The following is a 22,032-nucleotide window of genomic DNA, read 5'->3' as shown; positions in this document are numbered from 1 at the left end:
TCTATGAGACAACCTCTCTGACTGTTTAACTTCTACTTCCTTTGGTCTGATCTGTTTTGTACTTAGCGGGCCAAGCCACAAATACTTCTTGAGTACTGACTATGTACTAGGCGCTGGTTTACAGCAATAAACACAACAGATGTGGACAGTGCTTTCGTGGAGGTTACAGTTCAGCAAGGATGACAGATAAATAGTTGTAGCTACTTAGTTTACAGTCACAAATGCTATAAGCCCTGTAAGGAGAGACCCCTCGAGCTTGCTCTGTGAGGTGCGCGTAAAACCACCTTCCACCCCACCCAGGGAAGTGTGATAAACTGAGTCCTTAGTGCAACTCTGCTAGAGTCGGGGCAGGAGTAATAGGAAAGATGTTCTGACCAGGGGAAGCAGCATGTGAAAGGTCCTGGGGCAGATGTTTAGTTTAGGAAGGTGGTATCTATCCTAAAGGCACCATCTGGCCACTGAAGCAGCAATATAATGCAATTGTGTCTGTGAATGGCCCCACTGGCTATGGTGTGGAGAATGGATTGGGCCGCAGGCGAGAACAAAAATCCAGGAGACCAGTGAGGAAATGGCTGTAGTACTTCAAGGAAGAAGTCATGTGCCTTGGACTGGAATGGTGGCTGTGGAGATAGAAATCATGGCTCGGACTGAAAGTTGTTTTGAGCTGGCATGATCTTTTCCCCCTTCCTCTCCCCTCTCTCTATCTCTGTTCCTTTTCTGGTTGAGTTTTCTGGGTGAGAAAAGCAGTTTGTGTTCATGCCAAGGGTATGTGCTCTGGAGGACGTATTTGCCACAGATGGTCTTTGGAATTCTAGCCAAGAGAGTAGCTGGACAGCCCCTGGCCCCCAGGGTTTTCTGGAAGCAATTCAACAATGGCCATTTATTAATAACAATGACAACAATGAGTTTTGATAGTCTTTCCTTCAAGACACCTTTAGTTATTGCTTCATATTTCACCCCCCCAACCCACCCTAGGAGGTGCGTGGCGGAGAGAGACAAGGATTTTAGTCTCAGTTTTATTATAGAATGAGGGAAAGTTAATTGGCACCCCAGAGATCATACAAAAGATGTGGGTTTGGGGATTGGAATCCAGTCCTTGACTTTCAGGACCCATCTGGTTAATAGGAGGTCATACACCAACTCCCCATGCACGTGCTTGCAGACCACTTCCTCTTGGGTGCACCTGAGTAATTTACAAGACCTCAGTTTCCCGGACTGTGAAGGGAGAATGAAAATAAAATACCTGGTCTGAACTTTAAACCTGACACACAGTGGGGACTCATCATGTTTACCTATGTGAATCCATTAGTGCCTTTCTGTTGCCAGGGGCAGAAAAGTCAAAGGGGCTTAAGCAACAAGAGAAGAATTTAATAGCTCAGGGATGGAAGAGTCCAGGGAGTGACGGTGTCCAGCATGTCTGGATCCAGGGATCAGATGACATCATTAGGCCTTGGTTTCCAGGCTCTGCTTTCTGAAGCTGGCTCCATTCTTGCTTTGGCCAGGACATGACTGCAGTTCCAATGGTTTGGTCCTCCCAAAATATCCAAATTAATTCTCTTTCTCAGCCATTTTTACCAGCATTCTCAGCAAATGACTTATTGCTTTTGATTGGCTGTGCTGGGTTCAGGTGCTCATGCCTGAACCAATCTCTTTTGGGAACTGGGAGGTGGGAAAGGGGTGCTCTGATTGGCTTGGATTTGAGTCACATGATGTGCTGGTATTGGGGGTGGAGCCAACCTCAGGGATTGGGTAGGAGTCATCTCTTTAAAGGTATATCCAGGGGTGCCTGGGTGGCTCAGTGGGTTAAGCGTCTGCCTTCAGCTCAGGTCATGATCTCGGGATCCTGGGATCGAGCCCCGAATCCGGCTCTCTGCTTGGCGGGGAGCCTGCTTGCACCCCCTCTCTGCCTGCCTCCCCGCCTACTTGTGATCTCTCTCTCTGTCACATAAATAAATATAATCTTGAAAAAAAAAAAAAGATATCCATGTATGTTAAGTGTTGGAGCAGAAGTAGTGAAACTCTTCTCCTCTTTCTGCCAGCATTCTGTTGGCTAGAATTTCATCCCATGGTGTATTGGTAGGAAACAGAAGACACTCTTCATGAATTGAATTAAGAGATGCGGGCAGGGGTGCCTGGGTGGGGCAATTGGCTAAGCATCTAGACTCTTGGTTTCAGCTCAGGTCCTGATCTAAGAGTCAGGAAATCGTGCCACCTAGGGACACTGAACTCAGCACGGAGTCTTCTTGAGATTCTCTTTCCCTCTACCCCTCTCCCCACCCTCAAATGAATGAATGAATTAATTTTTAAAAAGGGAGAGAGATGTGGGAAATTAAAACAGAGAGGAAAGAGGGTGGGAGATAAGATGAGAGAGAGCACAAAAGCTGTCTGACTCAATCTGCAACCTCAGAAAATTGGCAGAATACTCCAACTTCATGCCCTCCCCCCATCTCCTGCCATGGCCCCCCATTGTCCAAACCCAAGTGGAAGCCAGAAGGGAGGGAGTTCAATGAGGCCATTTACGCAGGTCAGCCTTCCTAGGCATAGCAGGAAGAAGAGGGATGGTGGATTCTGGGTAGCTAAAGACAGCCAGCACCTGCAGCCCACCTAACTGCAGGGAACACTGGGACACTTAGTCCATGTGTGCATCTAGGAGGACAAGGCTTAGTGAACACATCACATTGCCTTTTTTCACAAAGAGAAATCTAGTTCCTGGGTGCCACAAGTCTACTTTGTTGTTTTATTATTATTGTTATTAGTGGTGGTGGTGATTACTGGGTGCTATGTGCCCTCCTAGATCATTTTCTTTTCTCTCCCTCATTCTTTTCTCACTCTGTGTGGAAATCTTTTAATCTTTAAAAGGAGTTCCTTTTTACGTCAGGCTTGAGTGTGGGGCCCTCTGCTTAGAGAGCTGGTAGCTGGGGTCTTAGTGGGCAGCCCATACCTCTAGCAAGGTCCTCAATTTAACCTGAGGCTGGGGTGGAGGGAAGTGCCTGAAGGGGGCAGCAAGGGAAGCTTCCTGCCTGAAGCAAGTGACCGTGTTGTGGGAGGTGAAACCTAAGAGAGGACCCTCAGCCTGAGCCCAGGAAGGTGGACTCAGGTCCCACGGGCAGGAAGCAATTGGAGGAGTTGCTTCCTGCCCTCCCTCTCTTTGGAGCCTGTCTTGGCAGCCAGTGCAGTAGGTGCACAAATGAAATTGTAGTCTGGACATGCTAACAATGGCTCTTGTCCACCCTATCCCAATCCAGCCCAGCTGTGTTAGCAGTGTTCCCGATATCCAGCCCCCTCCAGGATCAGCCCAGTGGCTGTAACAATGGCCTGTCCCCTCCCAGCCTTGCCCACTTCTTTGAACCCTTGTGATGGTAGGGCTGTCACTGGCCTGCCTTCCTCCATTCAAGTTTAACTGACCTGTCCTCCCCTCCACGGAGAGCGGAAGAGCATGCTCATTGTTTCTGGCAGTCAACCTACCAGGTCCCAACCTTCAAACCACCCCACCCTGCATTGAGGAGTGTGGCAGACCCATGTCCCCTCGGGTTGTGTGCTCTGCTCCCTCTGCTCTCATTAGCTCATGGTTCCTGGTTTTCATCACCTTCCCACTTCTGCCATATCCCTGTTTCTGGTAGTGATGGCTGCGTGGGTTCACATCCCAGCTCAGCCACTTGGGCTTGGCCACACAGGCAAGTGACTTCACCTCCCAGTACCTCTGTTTGAAAGTTCTGGATGATATGCCAAGTGCCTCACTTGGATCAAATAAGTTTGTCCTCTCAATGCCTTGAGGGATAGGTGGCATTGTCCTCATTCCAGGTGACAAAGGAGAAAACCAGGACAGAGAGTGGTTTAGTAACTCTTCCGGGGTCTCACACTCCACGAATGACAGAGGTGGGATTTGAACCCAGACTGTTTGGCTCCAGGGTCTGTTCTTAATCGGTAAGAACCATAATGATAATGTCCTAATTCAGCAAGCTGTTGAACAGATTTAATGCAATAACGTAGGCAAAAAAGCTTAGTCCACTGCCCTACGTAGAATAAACACTCAATGTAGTTGTTATATTAGTGATTTTATTATGTTATAGAGTTGTATGTTAATATATGCTATAAAGACTTAATGTAGTAATATGTAGTTCTGTCTTTTTGTTATAGTACAGGGGCCAGCAAACTTTTTCGGCAAAGAGCTAAATATTAAAGATCTGAAGCTTTGTGGGCCACAGGTCTCTATTGGGGCTATTCAGTTCTGCTGTTCTAGCAAAGGCACCTGTGGACAATAAGTAAATGAACAGGTGTGGCTGTTTTCCAATAAAATTTTATTTAAAAAACATGCCACAGGCCATAGTTTGCCAGGGTCTTATCTAGTATGTGTTATTATATATCAGTGATTTTTCCATATTTCTCTCTTTATATTATTTTCTTACAAAACCAGCTTTTCTTTTCCTCCTTTGCTCCTCCTCTCTTTCAGCAAAGCATGTCAGGCCGCTGGGCTGTTCTAATACTCGGCTTATTTGTCTGATAAGACATGGGGAGCGAGGGTGGAAGATTTTCTAAGCTCAGGCCTCTCTCCAACCTCTCCCCTTCCCTTATTCCTTTATTTAGTTTTTTTAAAAGATTTTATTTATTTATTTGACAGACAGAGATCACAAGTAGGCAGAGAAAGAAGCAGGCAGGAGAGAGGAAGGGAAGCAGGCTCCCCGCTAAGCGGAGAGCCCAACTTGGGACTCGATCCCAGGACCCTGAGATCATGACAGAGGCTTTAACCCACTGAGTCCCCCAGGCACCCTTATTTATTTTTAAATTTGTTTATTATTAGGTGCCTGGGTGGCTCAGTCAGTTAAGCATCTACCTTCAGCTCAGGTCATGTTCCCAGGGTCCTGGGATTGAGCCCCATGTCGGGCTCCCTGCTCAGCAGGGAGTCTGCTTCTCCTTCTCCCTCTGCCCCCCCACCCGCTTATGCTCTCGCTCATTCTCTTCCTCTCAAATAAATAAAATCTTTTAAAAATCTGTCTATTATTATTTTAGAGAGAGAGAAAGGATGAGAGTGAGTGAGGAGGAGAGGTGGATAAAGAGGGAGAGAGAATTGTAAGCAGGCTCCATGCCCAATGTGTCTCAATCTTACAACCCTGAGATCATGACCTGAGCCAAAATCAAGAGCTGGACACTTAGCTGACTGAGCCGCACCGGTGCACCATCTCTCTCTTATTTCTGAGCTCTGGAACTTACCACTCTCCTTGCCCATGGCTGATTTTCTGTGCCTTGGGGAAACCCATGAGGATCTCTGAGCTCCTCTCCCCGCAGTGTCCCCTCACCCTCCCTGTTACTCCAGCCTCTTTTCTCTGATCCAGACACACCAGGCACAGTCTTATCTCAGGGTCTCCACACTGACTTTTCCCTCTGCCTGCATCCTCCTTCCCCAGATAACCTTGTGGCTCTTCCCTCTTCTCCTCTACAACAACACCTGCACATAAATGTGTTGAATGAGTGTGCCATATATCTTCATTCATTTTTACTGCTGATTAGCATTTAGTGGTATGGGAAAGCCCATACTTGGCTTATCCAATCACCTGTTAATAGGTGTTTGGGTTCATTCTCATTTTGGCCGTTGCTAATAAAGCTGCTGTAAAATTCTTGGACCTTCCCCCAACTCTTCCCTTGGTGAACCCTTAAATATGCCTTGGGTTTTGCACAAAATAGTGCATCTTCAGTGCCTTTCCTGAGCCATTTCCCCCTCCCTGGTTTCTTTCATTGTTCCTCATAGCACTTTTCACAACATACAATGTTGTGTGTGTGTTGCAGGGATGCAGGCGGCATTCCGGCCAGAACTGTCTGCTTCCAGAGTGAAGAAAGGAAGGCAAAAAAATAAATAAATAAAATAAAGAATGAAAGGAAAAAAATCTATAAAACAGCTCAAGGGAGGAGCTTAGTTCTCTGGTTGCCAAGGACAGAGAGATGAGGATTTGTCTGGGGAGAAGTTCAGGAGCAGCCTCATGGACAAAGGGGCTCTTGGGTCCTCATTCATCATAAATCTGCAAACATGGGATGGGAAGAAAACCATCGTGAGGTCTCTAAACCCATGGAGCTCACTGTCCATTGTGAAGACAGTGGGGCTGACAAGTCGTTGTCAAACGATGTCATGTGATGTCATAGGATGACAAATTATCATAAAATCTGGCTAGCACTATCAGGAGGTGGCTTAGATCACATTAGCTCTACTTAGACTCACATTTCATCCCCCAGAAAGAAATGTTATACTGGGTAGTAGTCACTCCCCCTCCCTCCTTCCAGTTCTTGGCAACCACCAATTCTGGATATAATCTGAAGGTTGACCAGTAGGATTTCTGGACAGATAGGCGGTGAAGGCTTAGTGAGTTAATGTGTAAACGGCACTTGGGTGACACATAGTGGGTGCTCATAACTAAAATGGCCATGACTCATTGACAGCAATGGCAAGTTCTTTCCAGAAGCCTTGCTCTAAAACTAAATGGCTACCCATCTATTTGGAATTCCCGAGTACTGGCTGGCTGTGTTGCAGTTGGAATCTGTCCTGTTTCCAGTGGCCCTGGGGTTGGGGTGGGCGAGGAGTAGTCAGAAGGGCCAAGCCATCCGTTCTGGAACACCATCAAGTTCTGGTCCAGGTTTCCCAGAACTGTGCAGGAACATGTCCAGGGAGGAACAGTGCATCTGATGGGAGTCCTGGCAAGCCCTGGCCTTGGCTTTCTGGAGCCGCTGTAACACCAACCAGCATTTGTTGGACCTTCGACCTTAGCTAAGATGGCGGCTTTGGGGAACAAAGCAAGAAGCATTCCCTTCATGTTTGTGCCCCCACTTCCCTATGCGGCTTCATATAAATCTCCTCTCCATTCTCTATTACTGCCGACCTCTCTGAAACTCTCCCACCCCTCTCCTAATGTTTGCGATGTGTTGTAGTTTCTAAAGATGAGACCTCTCTACTTAGGCTCTGGTGTTCACTTTCTGTCTCCTTTTAGCTCTTCCTCAGCTGGTAGATTACTTTTTTTTTTTAAGATTTTATTTATTTATTTGACAGGCAGAGATCAGCAGTAGGCAGAGAGGCAGGCAGAGAGAGGAAGGGAAGCAGGCTCCCTGCTGTGCAGAGAGTGCGATACAGGGCTCGATCCCAGGACCCTGGGATCATGACCTGAGCCAAAGGCAGAGGCTTTAACCCACTGAGTCACCCAGGTGCTCCTGGTGTATTACTTTTCCTTCCTCCTTCTCCCTCCTGCCTCTACTGATCCACTGATCAGCTTTTGTTTTCTTCCACTGCTCTCCCCACTGCCTCCACTGTAAGTCTTATTCTCAGTTTCTGTCATGGGCAAGGCCATAGCATCTGAAGAGCGTGGGGCCTTGTAGTCCTGACTTCTGATCCCACATCTGCCACCCTTGACGTTGCTCGACTTTGGGCATGTCATTTTGTCTACCTGAGTGGAAATCTTTCACCTTCCTCAGCTAATAATTCTAGTTCTTCTCTGGGTTCACAGTAGAGTGTTCTTTCTCCTACGTCCTTGAAGTCAGGCGTGGCTCTATAACTTGCTTTCGCCAATGAAATGTGAGGACGAGTGACATGTGTCGCTTCTGGGCAGAAGCTTGAAGAATCAGTGTATGTTTCACTGTGTTTCCTTTTGCCTGCCTCCACCATCATGCATGCACAGAGATGGAGCCTCCCTCAGACTAGGCACTGGAGAGGGGGCAGCATAGAACAGAGTCCCCATCCCACCTGCAGTGGGCACATAGCATGAACAAGAAAATAGTCCCATGGTGGTTTCAGCCGCTGAGATTTGGAAGATGTTTGACTACAGCAGGGTGTAGAATACTGGGGCTAGAATACCTCATTGTCTGGGCCCTGGGACTAATGTTGAAGCACAGTGTTCTTGTGAGAGTTATGTATACTCAACATGCATTTAATTTTTTTTATTTTAATTTTTTTTTCAGAGAGGGAGCGGGGAGGGACAGAGGGAGAGGGAGAGAGAGAATCTTAAGCAGGCTTCATACCCAGCACAGAGTCTAACTCAGGCCTCAGTTCTATGACCCTGAGATCATGACCTGAGCTGAAATTAAGTCAGTTGCTTAACTGCCTGAGCTATTCTGGCACTCCACTGTGCATTTAAACTAGCCAACAAGTCTTCCCCTTTGCTTGCTTTCTACGGGGCCTCTGATTCCTTTCCCTGTTTTTCAATCTTGAGAAAACTTAGTGAAAGGAATTGTTTGACTTTTCCTTCAAGCAGATGAATGGTTTCTAAAGCCCTGGGCATTGATTTGGTTACCCTCAACCTCCTTCTTCTTACGATCTTCTCTCTCTCCTTTCCTGATCACTTAGTATCGGCTGAGGGGTGAAGGAATTCCTGTTTTAACTTAATCCAAGTTTGAACTTTTGCACTCTTCTTCTTCCTCTTCCCCACCTTCTCTTTGCCGGTTCTACTCCTGCTCTTTATACCCGGGTTCTAGAACCTGCAGTGTTTCTCTGTTCTCTTTGATTTTTTGCTTTCTTCCCACCCCCCACCCCCATGGAATCAACCGTAGTGCAAATTAACAAATAGTTCTGAAGTGCCTTAAGCTTGAAGACATTTTCTTCTGCTCACCTAAGCAGGATCCTGGAGCAATTGCAAATGTCCTATGCCCTACTGTAAATCTTTCTTCACGGTTGCAAGAGATTCAGTCAGGGTCAGTGAAGACCCAACTAGAAGGTCTTGGCCAAGGCTCCCTGATGTCCCGGATGTGCTGGGTGTTGTCGTATTGATTAAGCTCCTAGGACTGCTGCCAGCAGCCTCTAGGATTAAATCAATAGAGTTTGCAAAAGTAAAAGCTTTTGGAGGCACAGAATATGTTGCTTTATTTTTTTAAAGATAAAGCTTCAAGGAGAATCTTCACAGATGGTGGGGCCAGCAGAAGAAAGGGCCAGGCAGACCCAAATATTTGGGGATGTGTCCAGGGAGCATGTGAAGGAGCTGCATCAGGGGCTTGGGACTTTCTGGAAAGTCTGTTTGACTTGGCTTGGCAGTGCAACAGCAGAGAGAGCTGGAAAACAGGGTGGAAGGCGCAGAAGGAATTTCTGTTAAGAGGTAAAGAGAAATAAAAGAGATGTGGATTCATTTGCTTGTTCAACAGACATTGATTGGGGTTCTGCTAGGTGCCTGGCACTGGAAGGGGTGCTGGGAATGTAATGGTGAGCCATTTCTATGGCAAGTGTTCCTAGGAGGGAAGAGAAGGGGAGAGACACAAGAAAAGGTCATGTGAAGACAGAGGCAGAGGATGGAGTGATGTGACCACAAACTGGAGAACACCCAACACCCAGGGCCTCCAGTAGCTGAAAGAGGAGGGAAGGGATCCTACCCTAGAGCCTTCAGAGGGGGCTCAGGCTTGCTTATACCTTAATTATGGGGTTCTGGCCTGTGTAACTGTGAAAGATGAGATTTCTGTTCTTTCAACCACCCAGTTTGTGGTAATTCACCATGGCAGCCCTAGAAGTAAACACTTCTATGAGGTCAGAAGTGCCTGTCAGAAGGCACAACAAGACACAAGCCATCACCAGAACCTGACACTGTAGCGGGGAGCATATGGGATAAAGAAATACCCCAAGTCTTCCTTCTTCCCTCCAATCTCCTGCTGGTGCTTCCCATTGAACAAACCTTCCCAGAAGGTAGGAGATGAGACAAGAGCCAGCCTTGTCTCTCCCAGGACACCAAGCAGAATGATGAGTGGATATGTTGGGGGAAGGGCATCAGGAGAGTGGCAAAACACATCCCAATACATGAGGCCTTTAGACAGTGGATATGGGTAGAGAATAGAAGATTACCTAGGGTTGAGCCCCAGAGAAGACCAATGTTGAGAGATTGAGTAAGAAAGGAGCAAGAAAGAGAGACAAGAAGGTAGTAGAAAAGATAAAAAGAAGCTGTAGCCAAGAAATCTGAGCCTGAAAAGGTCCTGGGATTTGGCAGCCTTGAGGTCCTTGGTGATCCTCACTAGGAGAGTTTTGGTTAAGTGACGGAGCTGGAAGACAGCCTGGAGGAGCAGGCAGAAGAAAAAGAAATCAAAGTGGAGAAGTGAAAGCAATACATGGAGTCAACTTCTTCATGAAGGGTAACAGAGAAATGGATTTGTGTCTGGAGGGAAATTTGGAGACAAGGGTGGGGTTTCTAATGATGGGAGAATATTAACTTCCCTAAAGTGTGTCATTCCTAGCAGTACACCAGCGTGCACTGACTGGTATCTTCTCCCATCTAGGATGCTGGAATTCTCAAATGCCCATTTTGAGATTTAGGATCATGAATTTAACATCATCAGCCCAGATCATTGATCTCATTCAGGAATGTACCTCTGTACAAGCATGAAAAAGGCAACTGGTTGGGTTCACCAGGGATGGGCTCTTTCCAGAAGCAAAGGAAATGCAGGGAAGTGATATATAGCCAAACTTTGTAAGGTTGACAAGGAAGGAAATGAAGTAAGGAGAGGGTGCTGAGAAATGGTGGGGTCAGTGAGTGGCAGGGTTTCATGGGATGGATGTTCATTTGCATTTAGGAGAGCTAGTAAGCTGGGAGGAGGAGAGTTGCGGCTAAAGAGAAAGGATGCTGAGCAAGGGTATTTTGGAGATGGCCGGTGTTGCTCCTAGGCATGCATGGCTGAAGTTCATGAAGGTCATTGATGAAGAGGTAAGGATTTCTTCCAGTGATTAAGAAGGAAGGGACCAGCATAAACAGTGGTCTTTCCAGTGGAAATTGAAGGTCATAGAAAATAACCAGCTCCACCAGTCTGACTCTCAGCTTTTGTTTTCCCATGAGCCTTAGTATCTTGGCTGCTGGGACTTCCTTTAACTTTGAACTTTCTGCTGAGTCCCGTGACACTGGGAAAGACTTTCATGGCTTGTCTGGTCAGAAGAGGGAGAATTCTTGGCTTGTTTATACCCTTTCTTGGGGGCCTTCTTGTTGGCTGCAGCTGGTTTAGAGAGGGCCTTCTTCACCTCTCCTGGCTTCTTCAGTAGTCTCACCATACTTAGATTCGAGGGTCCTTTGTTTCACTTGCTTTCCTGGGGCCCTTCTCCTTGTCCTCACTGGGTTTCCTTGGGGCAATCATGGCAGATATCTGCCTGGGCTTGATTTTCCTTTTGTTCTCGGGGACTAATTTGAAGCTGCCAGTGATCTCCTTGGCCTTGGAGTTGACGGCCCTCATGGAATGTCCAGGTTTGAGTTTAAGCTAAGAGGTTGATGAAATGCTCAGAGAAGATGCCAAGGACATGGAAGATTTCACTGACTACTGTACAGGTTGACAGTACCACACAAGGGGAGAACTTGACTGGACAGAGGGAACATCTCAGGGAATGTGATTGTGGGAGCAGGTTACTCATCACAGCTTTGTAATAGAGACAAACTGGGAGCATATAAGAAAATGTGAAATGATGATGCATTAATTCACAAGAATACTGCACAGCCTTTTAAAAGAAGGCAATCCAATGTGTCAATCTGGAAAAATGGGTCCAGTGTTGTGAGGGGTGCAACAAAGGTCAGAACATTGCATATCACAATGGCATTTTTATAAAAGGAAAATATGATTTCGTATGTTTGTTTTCACTCCTTTGGTCATATTTATCGAGCACTTGCTGTGTGTTGGGCACTAAATCCTGGGGACACAGCTGAGAACAAGCCCGAGATGGGGCTGACATTCCAGTAAGAGATCAATGTAATAAAATAAATAAGTAAAATTCATAGTTTGATGTGATAAGTTGCTAAAATAATTATCAAAAAAGCAAGCAGGGGGAGGAGGATGGCAGTGTTGGTGGGGCTGAGACTTTAGACCTGGTAGCCAGGAAGGTCTCACTGGGAGGATAATGTTTTAGTATCTCCTGATGGAAGCAAGGGAATGAGCCCTGCCCATATTTAGGGGAAGAGTAACTCAGGAAGACACAGCAGCCAGGGCAAAGAACATGTTTAGAGAAAAATCTGAAAAATAGACGGCAAACTGCTACTGGTGGTTATCCCTGGGCTGTGGGCTGGGGTAAGGGCTTTTCATTTTTCAATACAATATACAATATACAATACAATATAATGCAATATAAATTTTAAAACTAAAAAGAATATAATAAACATGTATTCTTTTTATAACTAAAAGCAGTTATTTAAAAAGAAAGATCTTGAGAGCTGCCTGGGTGGTGTTTCTGTTCATGGTTCATGGCTCAGAGGAAAGTCAGTGAGTAACAGCATATAATAGGAACTATGAGAATCAAGGAGAAAGAAAAGAAGCACAACCAACAACAATTTTTTAGAAATTGAAGAGGTTTTTTTAGAGATTCTCCATATCACATAATATAATTAGCCATCTTAAAGTGAACAATTCAGTGGTATTTAGAATATTCACATCGTCTGCTGACCACCACCTCCATCTAGCTCCAAAACATTTCCTATCCCCAAAAGGAAATCCTGCCTCGTGAAGCAGTTGCTCCTGATTTTCTCCTGCCCCTTACCTCCTGGCAAACGTGACTCTGCATTTTGTCTCTATTAAGTCACAGATTATGTATAGCCAAAAAGGTCAAGATAGCCATCTGTGGGTGAGAGGATAAACAAATGAAGTACATCCACACACACATCCATAAAATGGAATGTATTCCACACAATGGAATACTACACAGCCATGAAAAGGAACAAAGTACATGTACACACCCCTACATGGATGGCCTCCAAAACATTATTCTGAATGAAAGATGCCAGACAAAAAAGATCACATGTTGTGTAATCCCATTTATATGGGATACCTGCTGGAGATTTTTGCTACTTTTATTTTGAGCCTGGTATTTGTGGAGTGGATCACCTACCTCCTGTTTTGGGAATGATTTCATATTTGAGAGAAGGCTCAGTCAGCCATGATGGGAGTACATGTTGAAAGCTTCCAGTGAAGGGAAGGGACCGAGACTTAGATGGCAAAAAAAAGGCATAGGATAGGTTAATAATACTGGTAGCTGTAATTGTCATAAACATAATAATATAAGCACTGATTGCATGATCACAAGGAGATGAACCCTATCTTATGCTTTTATAAGCATATTAAGCTTCCTTTTTTAATATAAGCATGTTAAGTTTTCTTAATATTAAGACCCAATGCAGGAACCAGAGTAAATAATAATTAAATACACATGTATTGAGTGCACACTATAATCCCAGGTCCTGTTCTAAATGTATTGTGGGTGTCCATTCATTCTATTCACAGCCCTGCAGTGTAAGCATGACTTTTTTATTTTATGTATGAGGAAACAGGCTCAGAAAAGGAAATTCTTTTGGCCAACATCAGAACCATGCCTGACCCCCAAGCCCTTTTAACTACTCTTCTCTATGACTTCTCATGTAGTATTTCCAGTTTTCTGAGCAGAAGCATGATCCAGATGCCCTGGGTAGACTTCTCTCTATAGAACCAAAGTTTTGAAATTTCTTTGATTATATTAAAAAACAAATGACACGTCACATCTATTTGGTGTTGGGTTTTTAATTTTCTCTTCATTTGATTTTCCTGGTGACATAATGAATTTTTTTTTCTCTCTGCCCTAGATGTGAAATGTAGGTCTTTACAAATGTCTAGAGTGTTTCAATACTTGACGCTGGGTTGCTTGCCCTGTTGCCCTGTCTGGATGGATATGAAATTAAGCGGCTCCGCTTGCCGCTGGCCATGGTGCTGAAAAGTTCCCAGGCTGCGCCCAGAGTTGCCTTGGGTTGTGCTGTCACTACTAGAGTCTCTAGCTAACCGGCTGGTGGAAAGCTCTTTTGCAGGCTTGGCTTTGGCTGTTATATGCATTGGAGAGTTCAGACCCCATGTCTGAGAACTGGACACTCTCTGGAGTATTGGAAGGTAAAATTTTCATTAACATAGCCCACTTGGGATGGGTTTATGAGGGCATGGATTAGCCTGCAGTTGTTGAACATGACTACATTCAATTGTGGCAGTTGGGACTCAGTTGAGGTCTAATCCATTTGGTTTCATCCATACGGTTAAGGTCCCAGGTGTACCCCAACTCCAATTTTTAAATAAAGACAAAACTATCCACCTTCTAATAAGAGTAAGCTGCTGAATGGTCTTTGGTTTGCAAGCATGGATGTTGGGGTGAGTAATAGCTCTTCCAGTATTTCCTCTTTGGTCATGAGCAATTTTCTTAATCTCTCTGAGCCTTGATCTCCTTATCTGGAAAATGGAGCTTGCAACTTACCTTGTAGAACTGTTGCAAGAAATTAACTCAAACGAGTGTAAAATGCTTAGCACGGTGTCTGCCCAATGAAGCAGTTGATAAACACAGCTGTAATTAGGTTGTTGTGCCTGTTAATGGGCCCATAATAGTTTATCATATTGCCAAGTTAAATGCTGGCATTTGTTTAGCGAAGCAAAGAATATGTCCTAAACTCATACATCTAGGACCCTGGTACCCCCTGCTCTTTTCTTGGTAATTGTGATGAGCATGGAACTAACATGAGAATAAGGTCTGTTTGGCTTCTCCCTACAAGTTCAACTGCCTGGTTGACTCACTGAAGTATCTGTTTCCTCAGAACATCAGGCAGTCCCTAAATTAGAGGAAAGGTCTTGATGAGTTAAAAAACCTGATTTGATTTTCACAACAACTACAGGAAGTTGGGAATGATGTAGGGATGGGGACATCATATAAAGAAGAATGAATTACTTAGATATTCTACAAGGTTTTGCTAAGGGGCTGGAACCATCAGCCATGCCTACTTTGCAAATTGATTTTCTTTGATGTTCTGGATCCCAAGAGCAGATCCTGTTAGCAGATGCAGCCTTTCTTCCCTGGGAAGAATCACTTGGTCATTTCCAGTGTCACACACAACCCCTTTCTGGGGCCTCTGTGGTCCTGATCAATCTAATTTGGAGGTGGGGAGCTTTGTGTGTCTGTGCTTGCCTGCAGGGCTGTTTGCTATCCTGACTTCCACAAGCCATTTCAGGAGCCAGCTTTTCCTCCCATCAGGGATGCTTCTCCCCTTTCATCTCTTCTCCCCACACTCCCTCCCCTTGGCCTCTCGGCTGGCTGATTATTCTGGATCCCGCTGACACAGGTGCTTTCTCCCTGAACCAATCGTGGAGCAGGAAAGCTCAGCTCAGCTAGCAGAAGCATTGCTCACCGCAGCTGTGAGTTAGAACCCAGGATTTCTAAATTGGGAGGAACAGGCACGACTCAGGGTTGGGCTGAGAAAGCCTCACCTCCCCCTGCCTGGACTACCTTTGACTTCTGCCTGGGGTGAGGCATCTCCTCCCATGCCAAGAACGCAGTACCCCATCTCTGTGTCCATGGGCCTACCACGTCAATGCATATTTTAAGAAGCTGACTGTGTTCTTGACATGCCCACCAAAACTTGGCATACAACAGAGTGGGGAGAGAAGATGCAAAAACCAGGACCCACCCACATTTCCTTCCTTATTCAGGTGTTTATTGAGCACCTACTATAAAAAACAGATGCTCTCTTAGGTGCAGAGAATGAAGCAGTGAACAAAGACAAAAATCCCTGCTTGCATGGAGCTTATAGTCTATCAGGGAAGACAAACAGTGAACAAGATAAAGAAGAAAAATAGAGCATATATTTGACCAGGGACAGGGCCGAGGAAAAAAATAAGCAGGGCAAGAGGTAAAGGCTTTATGGGGATGTGACCTTTGAGTAAATACCTAAAGGGAGTGTGGGAGGGAACCGTGTGGGTCTGTGGGGAAAAAATATTCCAGGAGAGAAAACAGCAGGTACAAAGGCCCTGGTGTGGGACATGCCTCATGTTTGGGGAACGTGGAGGAGGCCAGTGTGGCTGCAGCTGAGCCAACACAGGGAGACGGAGGTCATGAGAGCAGGGAGGTGATGAGGCAGGTCATGCTGGGTCTTGCTGGCTGCCATGAAGACTGACTTTTCTTCTGAGTGACATGGGAGTCATGGGAAGGCTATGACTCCTTCCATGTCAGCTGGAATTTTCTTTTCTGCATATTTGTCTCATGCCAGCTTGCTCTTATTTCATCAAGATTTGGGGTTTCTTACCAGCCCCCTTACCTGTGTGCAGCCAGAAGACTGGTCTGGGGCTCCCAAAGTCTCCTCCTAGGGTCAGAATGTGGAGGAGAGAGGGGAGCCCCCACCTCTCTTGGGATGACTCAAAGCCACAATTACCTGGTCTCCTCCTACCCTTGAAATAGATCTAAGGCAAACTTCACTGTGCATACAGATCCCCTGAAGATCTTGCTAAAATGCAGATTCTGACTCAGCAGGTCAGCATGGGGGGAGGGGGGCTAAGACTTTGCATTTCTAAAGGATGCAGCTGATGCTCTTCTGGGTCCATTCAGTAGCAAGGTTATGAGGTCAATGTCACAGATTCCCATGGTGGGGGCAGATCTGTGGACATTGGCAGGGTCCATGTGTGCATGGAGGGAGAAGGGTTAATATTTGATAGCCAGTATTGCCATATTTGACAAGAAAAAAGCAATAAGGTAGGAGTGGTCTGCCTCTTTCCGTTCTCCCCCATGCTGTGGCTTCATCACTCTATCTGGAGTGCTCTGGGCCTGAAATCCAGGCAACACTGGACAATTGAAATCCTGATAATGCAACCCTGAAAGTGCTGCTTGCTCCCAGTCTTCTGGGACTCTTCCTGGAACCTCAGCTCAAGCCTGGTGGAGAGGAAGTCACATCCCAGCTGTTTAGGGGCAGGAGGCCACACACCCCCTCCACCCCAGGAGTGAGCCGGCAACTCCACACAGAAGTGAGCAAGGAGCTAGTTGGCAGGGAAGGGAAGTGAAATCATCAGATTCAAATCATGGCTTCAGAAGCCTCGGCAAGGGGAGGCCAGGGAAGGGCTTGGCGTTGCTTCTCTGTATACAAATATTGTCTCTTATTTTCTGGGCTGCAGGGTGAGGCAGAATGGAATATTTGTGCAACATAGCCCAGCTTTGTTCTCTGTGCTCCTAATGACTGTCAGCTTGGAGGCAGGAAGCCAATCAGAGGCACTCGTCGGCAGGGCCGGCTTTTGTTGGCTCCCCAAATTGCCCTGAGTGTCAGATTTGCTTTTCAGAGTGTGCACGAAGCGCGGCTCAGCCGCTTTCAGCTGGAGGCAAAGGCCGAAGCCGGTGACAAAGAGGGCCTGGTTTTCCTGGTTTACTTAGACTCTTACTCCCAAGGTTGTCCATTCCAGACTTTCTTTTCCCACCTGGAAAGTGAGTATATACTCTCACTCCACCAGCCTATAAGGTCCCTTGGTTTTATGGAGCTTCCAAAAGGCCCAACCTAACTTTAGGGCCAAAGGACAGAACAAGGCAAGTTAGGCTTCCAAGGGAGAAAGCTGGGAGGAGGCCAGGGGTTTAACATGGCCAAGTTCACCAAGGCATGCTCTTTGATGCTTCCACAGAACAGTGGATCCCGGTGTTCCTAGGGGACACTTGGTAATATCTGGAGGTCACTTTCTGTTGTCGTTAAGTTTTGGGTGTCGTAACTGGAGAGGAGGAGATGCTGTTGTTCATCACTCCCACCACAGGGAATGACCTGCCCCCAGATATCAGTAGTGCCAAGGTGGAGAAGCTCTACTCCAGACTGACCAGTACCTTGTGGCTTTCCCTTCTGACACCCACTTCTCTACACCCAGATTGACTGGGCAGTGCCTCTGTGGGTCTGGCAGGGGGACAGGGGACATTCCGGTTCACCAGCTGATTGGCAGATCAGGTCCTAATGTAAAGTGAGCAGGGAAGGCCCTCCCCAAGTAGAGACCCTCCAGCAGGTCACCAGGCCTTGTCCGCCCCGAGCAGTGTTCCCAGGATGCAAGAAGGAGTTTGTGCCTGGAGGGAGAGGGAATACCACCTCTGGAAATAACCCTTTTCCTCCATCAGATCTTGACAGGTCAGCTTCTCAGAGGCCTACCCTGACCACCATATTATTTTCTACTTATTGAGGTGAAATTCATGTAACAATATTAACCATTCTTAAGTGACTAATTCAGTGGCATTTAGTACATTCAGAGTGTTTGTTGTACATTATCTGTCTAGTTCCAAAACATTAAGCAGTCACTTCCCAACCCCCTCCCCCGGCCCTTGGCAACCGCCTGTCTGCTTTCTGACTCTATGGATTTGCCCGTTCTAGACATTTTACACATACAAAATCATACAGTATGTGGCCTTTTATGTGCGGCTTCTTTCACTCGGCACAGTGTTTCTGAGGTTCCTCCACACTGTGCTGTGTATTAGCACTTCATTTTTATGGCCAAGGATGGTTCCGTTGTCCGGACAGACCACTTTTTATTCATCCGTGCATCCGCGCTGCTCCCACCTTTTGGCTGTTGCAGTGGGGTTGCTATGAATATGCGTTTTGGTACCTGCTTTTCAGTTCTCTGCGGTGTACACCTAGGATATGCATTGCTGGATCATATGCTAATTCTGTGGGCTTTTTGAGGAATCACCCAACTATTTTCCACAGAGACTGCACCATTCCACCAGCAACACACAGAAGTTCTAATTTCTCACATCCTTGCCAATGCTTACTGTTTTCTGTGGGTTTTTTTTTTTCCTTTTTTTTTTTTTTTTGGAAACTTTTTTTTTTTAATAGTTATTGAATGTTCTACAGCTTACAGTAAATATCATAGTTACAAATTCTTGGCTTCAATCTTTCAGAGTGATCACTATCTGATCTTCAAAACAAAACGAAACAAAAACCCAAAAGAATCCAGAACGACAAAACAAAACCAGATTTACACTTCATACACACAAGGCAAGGCCATGGGGCTTTCCAATCTTTACACTCCAGGCCTGGAGTGTGGGGTTTTTTGTTTGTTTTGTTTTTGCTTTGTTTTGTTTTGTTTTAACTCTAGGGATGGGGAGTGGTCGCTCATTGTGGTTTTGACTTGCAGTTCCCTAATGGTTGATGAAGTTGACCATGTTTGCATGTGTTGATTGGCTATTTGAATATCTTCTTTGGAGATATATCTACTCAGGCCATTTGCTCGATATTTATTGGGACTACCTTTTGTCATTGAGTGACAAATGTTCCTTATATATTCTGGATGCCAGACTTACCAGATACATGATTTGCAAATATTTTCTCTCGTTCTCTTGGTCACCTTTTCACTTTCTTGATGATGCTCTTTGATGTACAAAAGTGTTTAATTTTGGTGACGTCTAGTTTGCCTGTTTTTTCTTTTGTTGATTGTGCTTTGGGCATCCGATCGGAACACTGTACTGCACTTATTTTATAAAAAGATTTACTAAAAAAAAGGTTTACTTATTTATTATTTGAGAGAGAGAGCGCACACGAGGAGGGAGAGGAGCAGAGAGAGAGGGAGAGAGAGAATCTCAAGCAGACTCCCTGCCATGCTCAGAGCCTGACATGGGGATTGATCTCACAACCCCGAGATCATGACCTAAGCCAAAATCAAGAGTTGGATGCTTACCTAACTGAGCCACCCAGGCACTCTGACCACCATACTTTAATTGCAACCCCCAACCTCCTTTCCTGCTTTTTCTCTGCATAGTATTTGCCACCTCATAACACTCTATATGTGTGGTTGTCTCACACACTCACTTCTTTCCCATGAGGGCAGAGATTTTTGTTTCTTTTACTGTAAGCTTTGTCTTCAGTGCCCTGAACAGGGCCTGGCACCCAGTATGTGCTGAATTTATATTTGCTCTGTGAATGTTGGAGGTGAAATGAAGGAATAACATCTACATTTTCCTTAAAAAGTCATCTGTTGGGGGGCACCTGGGTGGCTCAGTGGGTTAAACCTCTGCCTTCGGCTCAGGTCATGATCTCAGGGTCCTGGGATCAAGCCCTGCATCGGGCTCTCTGCTTAGCGGGGAGCCTGCTTCCCTTCCTCTCTCTCTCTCTGCCTGCCTCTCTGCCTACCTGTGATCTCTGTCTGTCAAATAAATAAATAAAATCTTAAAAAAAAAGTCATCTGTTGGGTCTTTAGAGCAATGAAGCTACTTCACAGGACACTCTCGTTGTGGACGCATGTCAGACTTCTCAGTGTTCAACACCAAGAGTGAGCGTAAGTGGTGAGGAGTGGTAAGGAGTGAGAGTAAGTGGTGGACTTTGGGTGATAATTTTGTGTTGGTGTAAGTTTATTGATTTTAACAGTGCACTATTCGGTGGGGGGGATGTTGATAATGGGGGGAGGTGAGCATGTGTGAGGGCAGAGGGAGAATGGGCAATCTCTCTACCTTCTGCTGAGTTTTGCTGTGATCCTAAACAAGCTTGAAAGATTTTCCTTAATTCCTTCATACTCCCTTTGAATATATGATTTTAGCCACCATCATAGCAAACTGCATTGTCCTTGCTTTGGAACAACACCTACCCGATGATGACAAGACCCCAATGTCTGAACGACTGGTAAGTGATGTCTCTCTTTTGCTTTAGAGGCAAGCTGCCATGACTGGGGGGGTGGGGGCAAAGGTCAGAGTGACTCTCAGTCTTGGAGGCAAGAGCTGGATCATAGATCATGAGCCTCCCGCCTGGGAAGCCTAAATTTCATGAATACCAATACTCTGGAGAGAGAGATGCCTTCATGACTCATCCCTCCAGACCTGGCAAACCCAATGCCGACCAGGATGACAGTGTTTGACAAGTGTTTATGTAGTCCATAGAAACATCATATTAGAAACAAAATTCTTGTGAAAGATGTTGAGTATACATGGAAACGGAGAGAATAATACAATGAGCCCCTCCATGAACCCCTCAGCTAGATTCAGCTGTTGTCAAGACTTTGCCGTGTTTGCTTTGCTTGTCCCCTTGCATTTCACTGGTTTGTCTTTCCTAGGGAAAATCATTGAAGGCAAATCCCAGACAACTTGTCAGTTCTTTGCCATGTAATTACTTAACTCTGCATCACTAAAAATATGGGCATTTTCTTCCATTACCACAGTGACATTTTTACACCCAACACGACTTGCAGTGGTTTCTTGGAACCATGTCACACCCAGTCAGGAATCAGATTTTCGTGTTTGTCTCAGAAATAGCATTTTTCAGTCAGTTTGGTCAAACCAGGATCCAAGCAGGGTCTAGATTTTGTTATGTTGCTTAAACCTTTTATTTCTTTAAGATTTTTTTTTTGTTGACTTTTGAGAGAGAGAGTACACAAGCACGAGCAGGGTGAGATGTTATGTAGATGTTATGAGAAGCAGGTGCTTCTCTTCAGTAGAGAGAAGCAGACTCCCTACTGAACAGGGAGCCTGACGTGGGCCTTGATCCAGGGACCTTGGGATCATGACCTGGGCCGAAGACAGATGCCCAACGAACTGAACCACCCAGGCATTCCTGCATAAGCTCTTTAAACTAAAGTAACTGTTTTTACTCCTGCCCTTGACTTATGGCAGAAACCAGTCCCATAGCTGTAAGGCATGTCCCGCATTCTGATGTTAGCCTGGTTCCTTGCATCTGGTGTCATTTGGCTTGTTCTTCTATCTTCTGTGTCTCCTGTCATGGATGTCAGCTCTGGGGGACGTTCATAGTCCTCATTCAAAGTTACACATTTCATGAAACTCAGCAGAGCTATAAACTAGCATTAAGATTTTTCTTGATCCCCCTACCCATCCCTAAGTCCCCTGGTTCCTCTCCTGGCATTCTGACAGTGCAAAGGAGGATACTTCTTTTCCTTTCTGTCACCTTTTCAGATCCAGCTGTAATAGCTCAAGGGTAGGTAGAGGGGGATGTAAGAATCCACTCATTCCTAAGCCACAAAATATAGATGGTTCTCAAGACACCTAATGTTAATAGGTATGAATTATAATGTGTATTCTAAAATATATCACTAACCTATTACACTTATGATTTCAAGACTTTTTTTTTTTTTTTTGGTTTTTGTTTAAGGTGAAGCTAAGAGAGTCAGCTGGAAAAATAGAAAGCAAATAGTAGTATCATGGCAAGCTGATAGGAAAAGAATCATGAAGGCAGAAAGGATTGAAGCTTGAGAAACTTCATAACAGATTGGAAAACATGTAGGGGCTCTGATGGAGTGGAGCTTACAGCTTAATTTAAAATATTATAGACTACCAGCTGGAAGCCAGAAACTCGCAGGAGGTTCAGTGAAGGTCTGGGGACCAGGACACTG

General features: G+C 45.6%; 1 protein-coding gene across 12 annotated transcripts in view; it reads left to right on the top strand.

The window, feature by feature from the left end:
- The window catches only part of CACNA1A (calcium voltage-gated channel subunit alpha1 A), a 286,598-nt gene that overhangs the window by 90,308 nt on the left and 174,258 nt on the right, over positions 1–22,032 (top strand). For 11 of the 12 annotated variants that reach the window (XM_045990607.1, XM_045990606.1, XM_045990604.1 and 8 more), the window contains exon 4: positions 20,210–20,315. In XM_045990607.1, coding sequence (XP_045846563.1) covers positions 20,210–20,315 — 106 coding nt within the window. The remainder of the gene's footprint in view (positions 1–20,209; positions 20,316–22,032) is intronic. The other variant, XM_045990609.1, reaches the window with a different exon arrangement.

The sequence above is a fragment of the Meles meles genome, chromosome 20, assembly GCF_922984935.1.
Source record: "Meles meles chromosome 20, mMelMel3.1 paternal haplotype, whole genome shotgun sequence".
Lineage (NCBI taxonomy): Eukaryota > Metazoa > Chordata > Mammalia > Carnivora > Mustelidae > Meles > Meles meles.
This window is presented reverse-complemented; position numbering and strand designations above follow the sequence as displayed.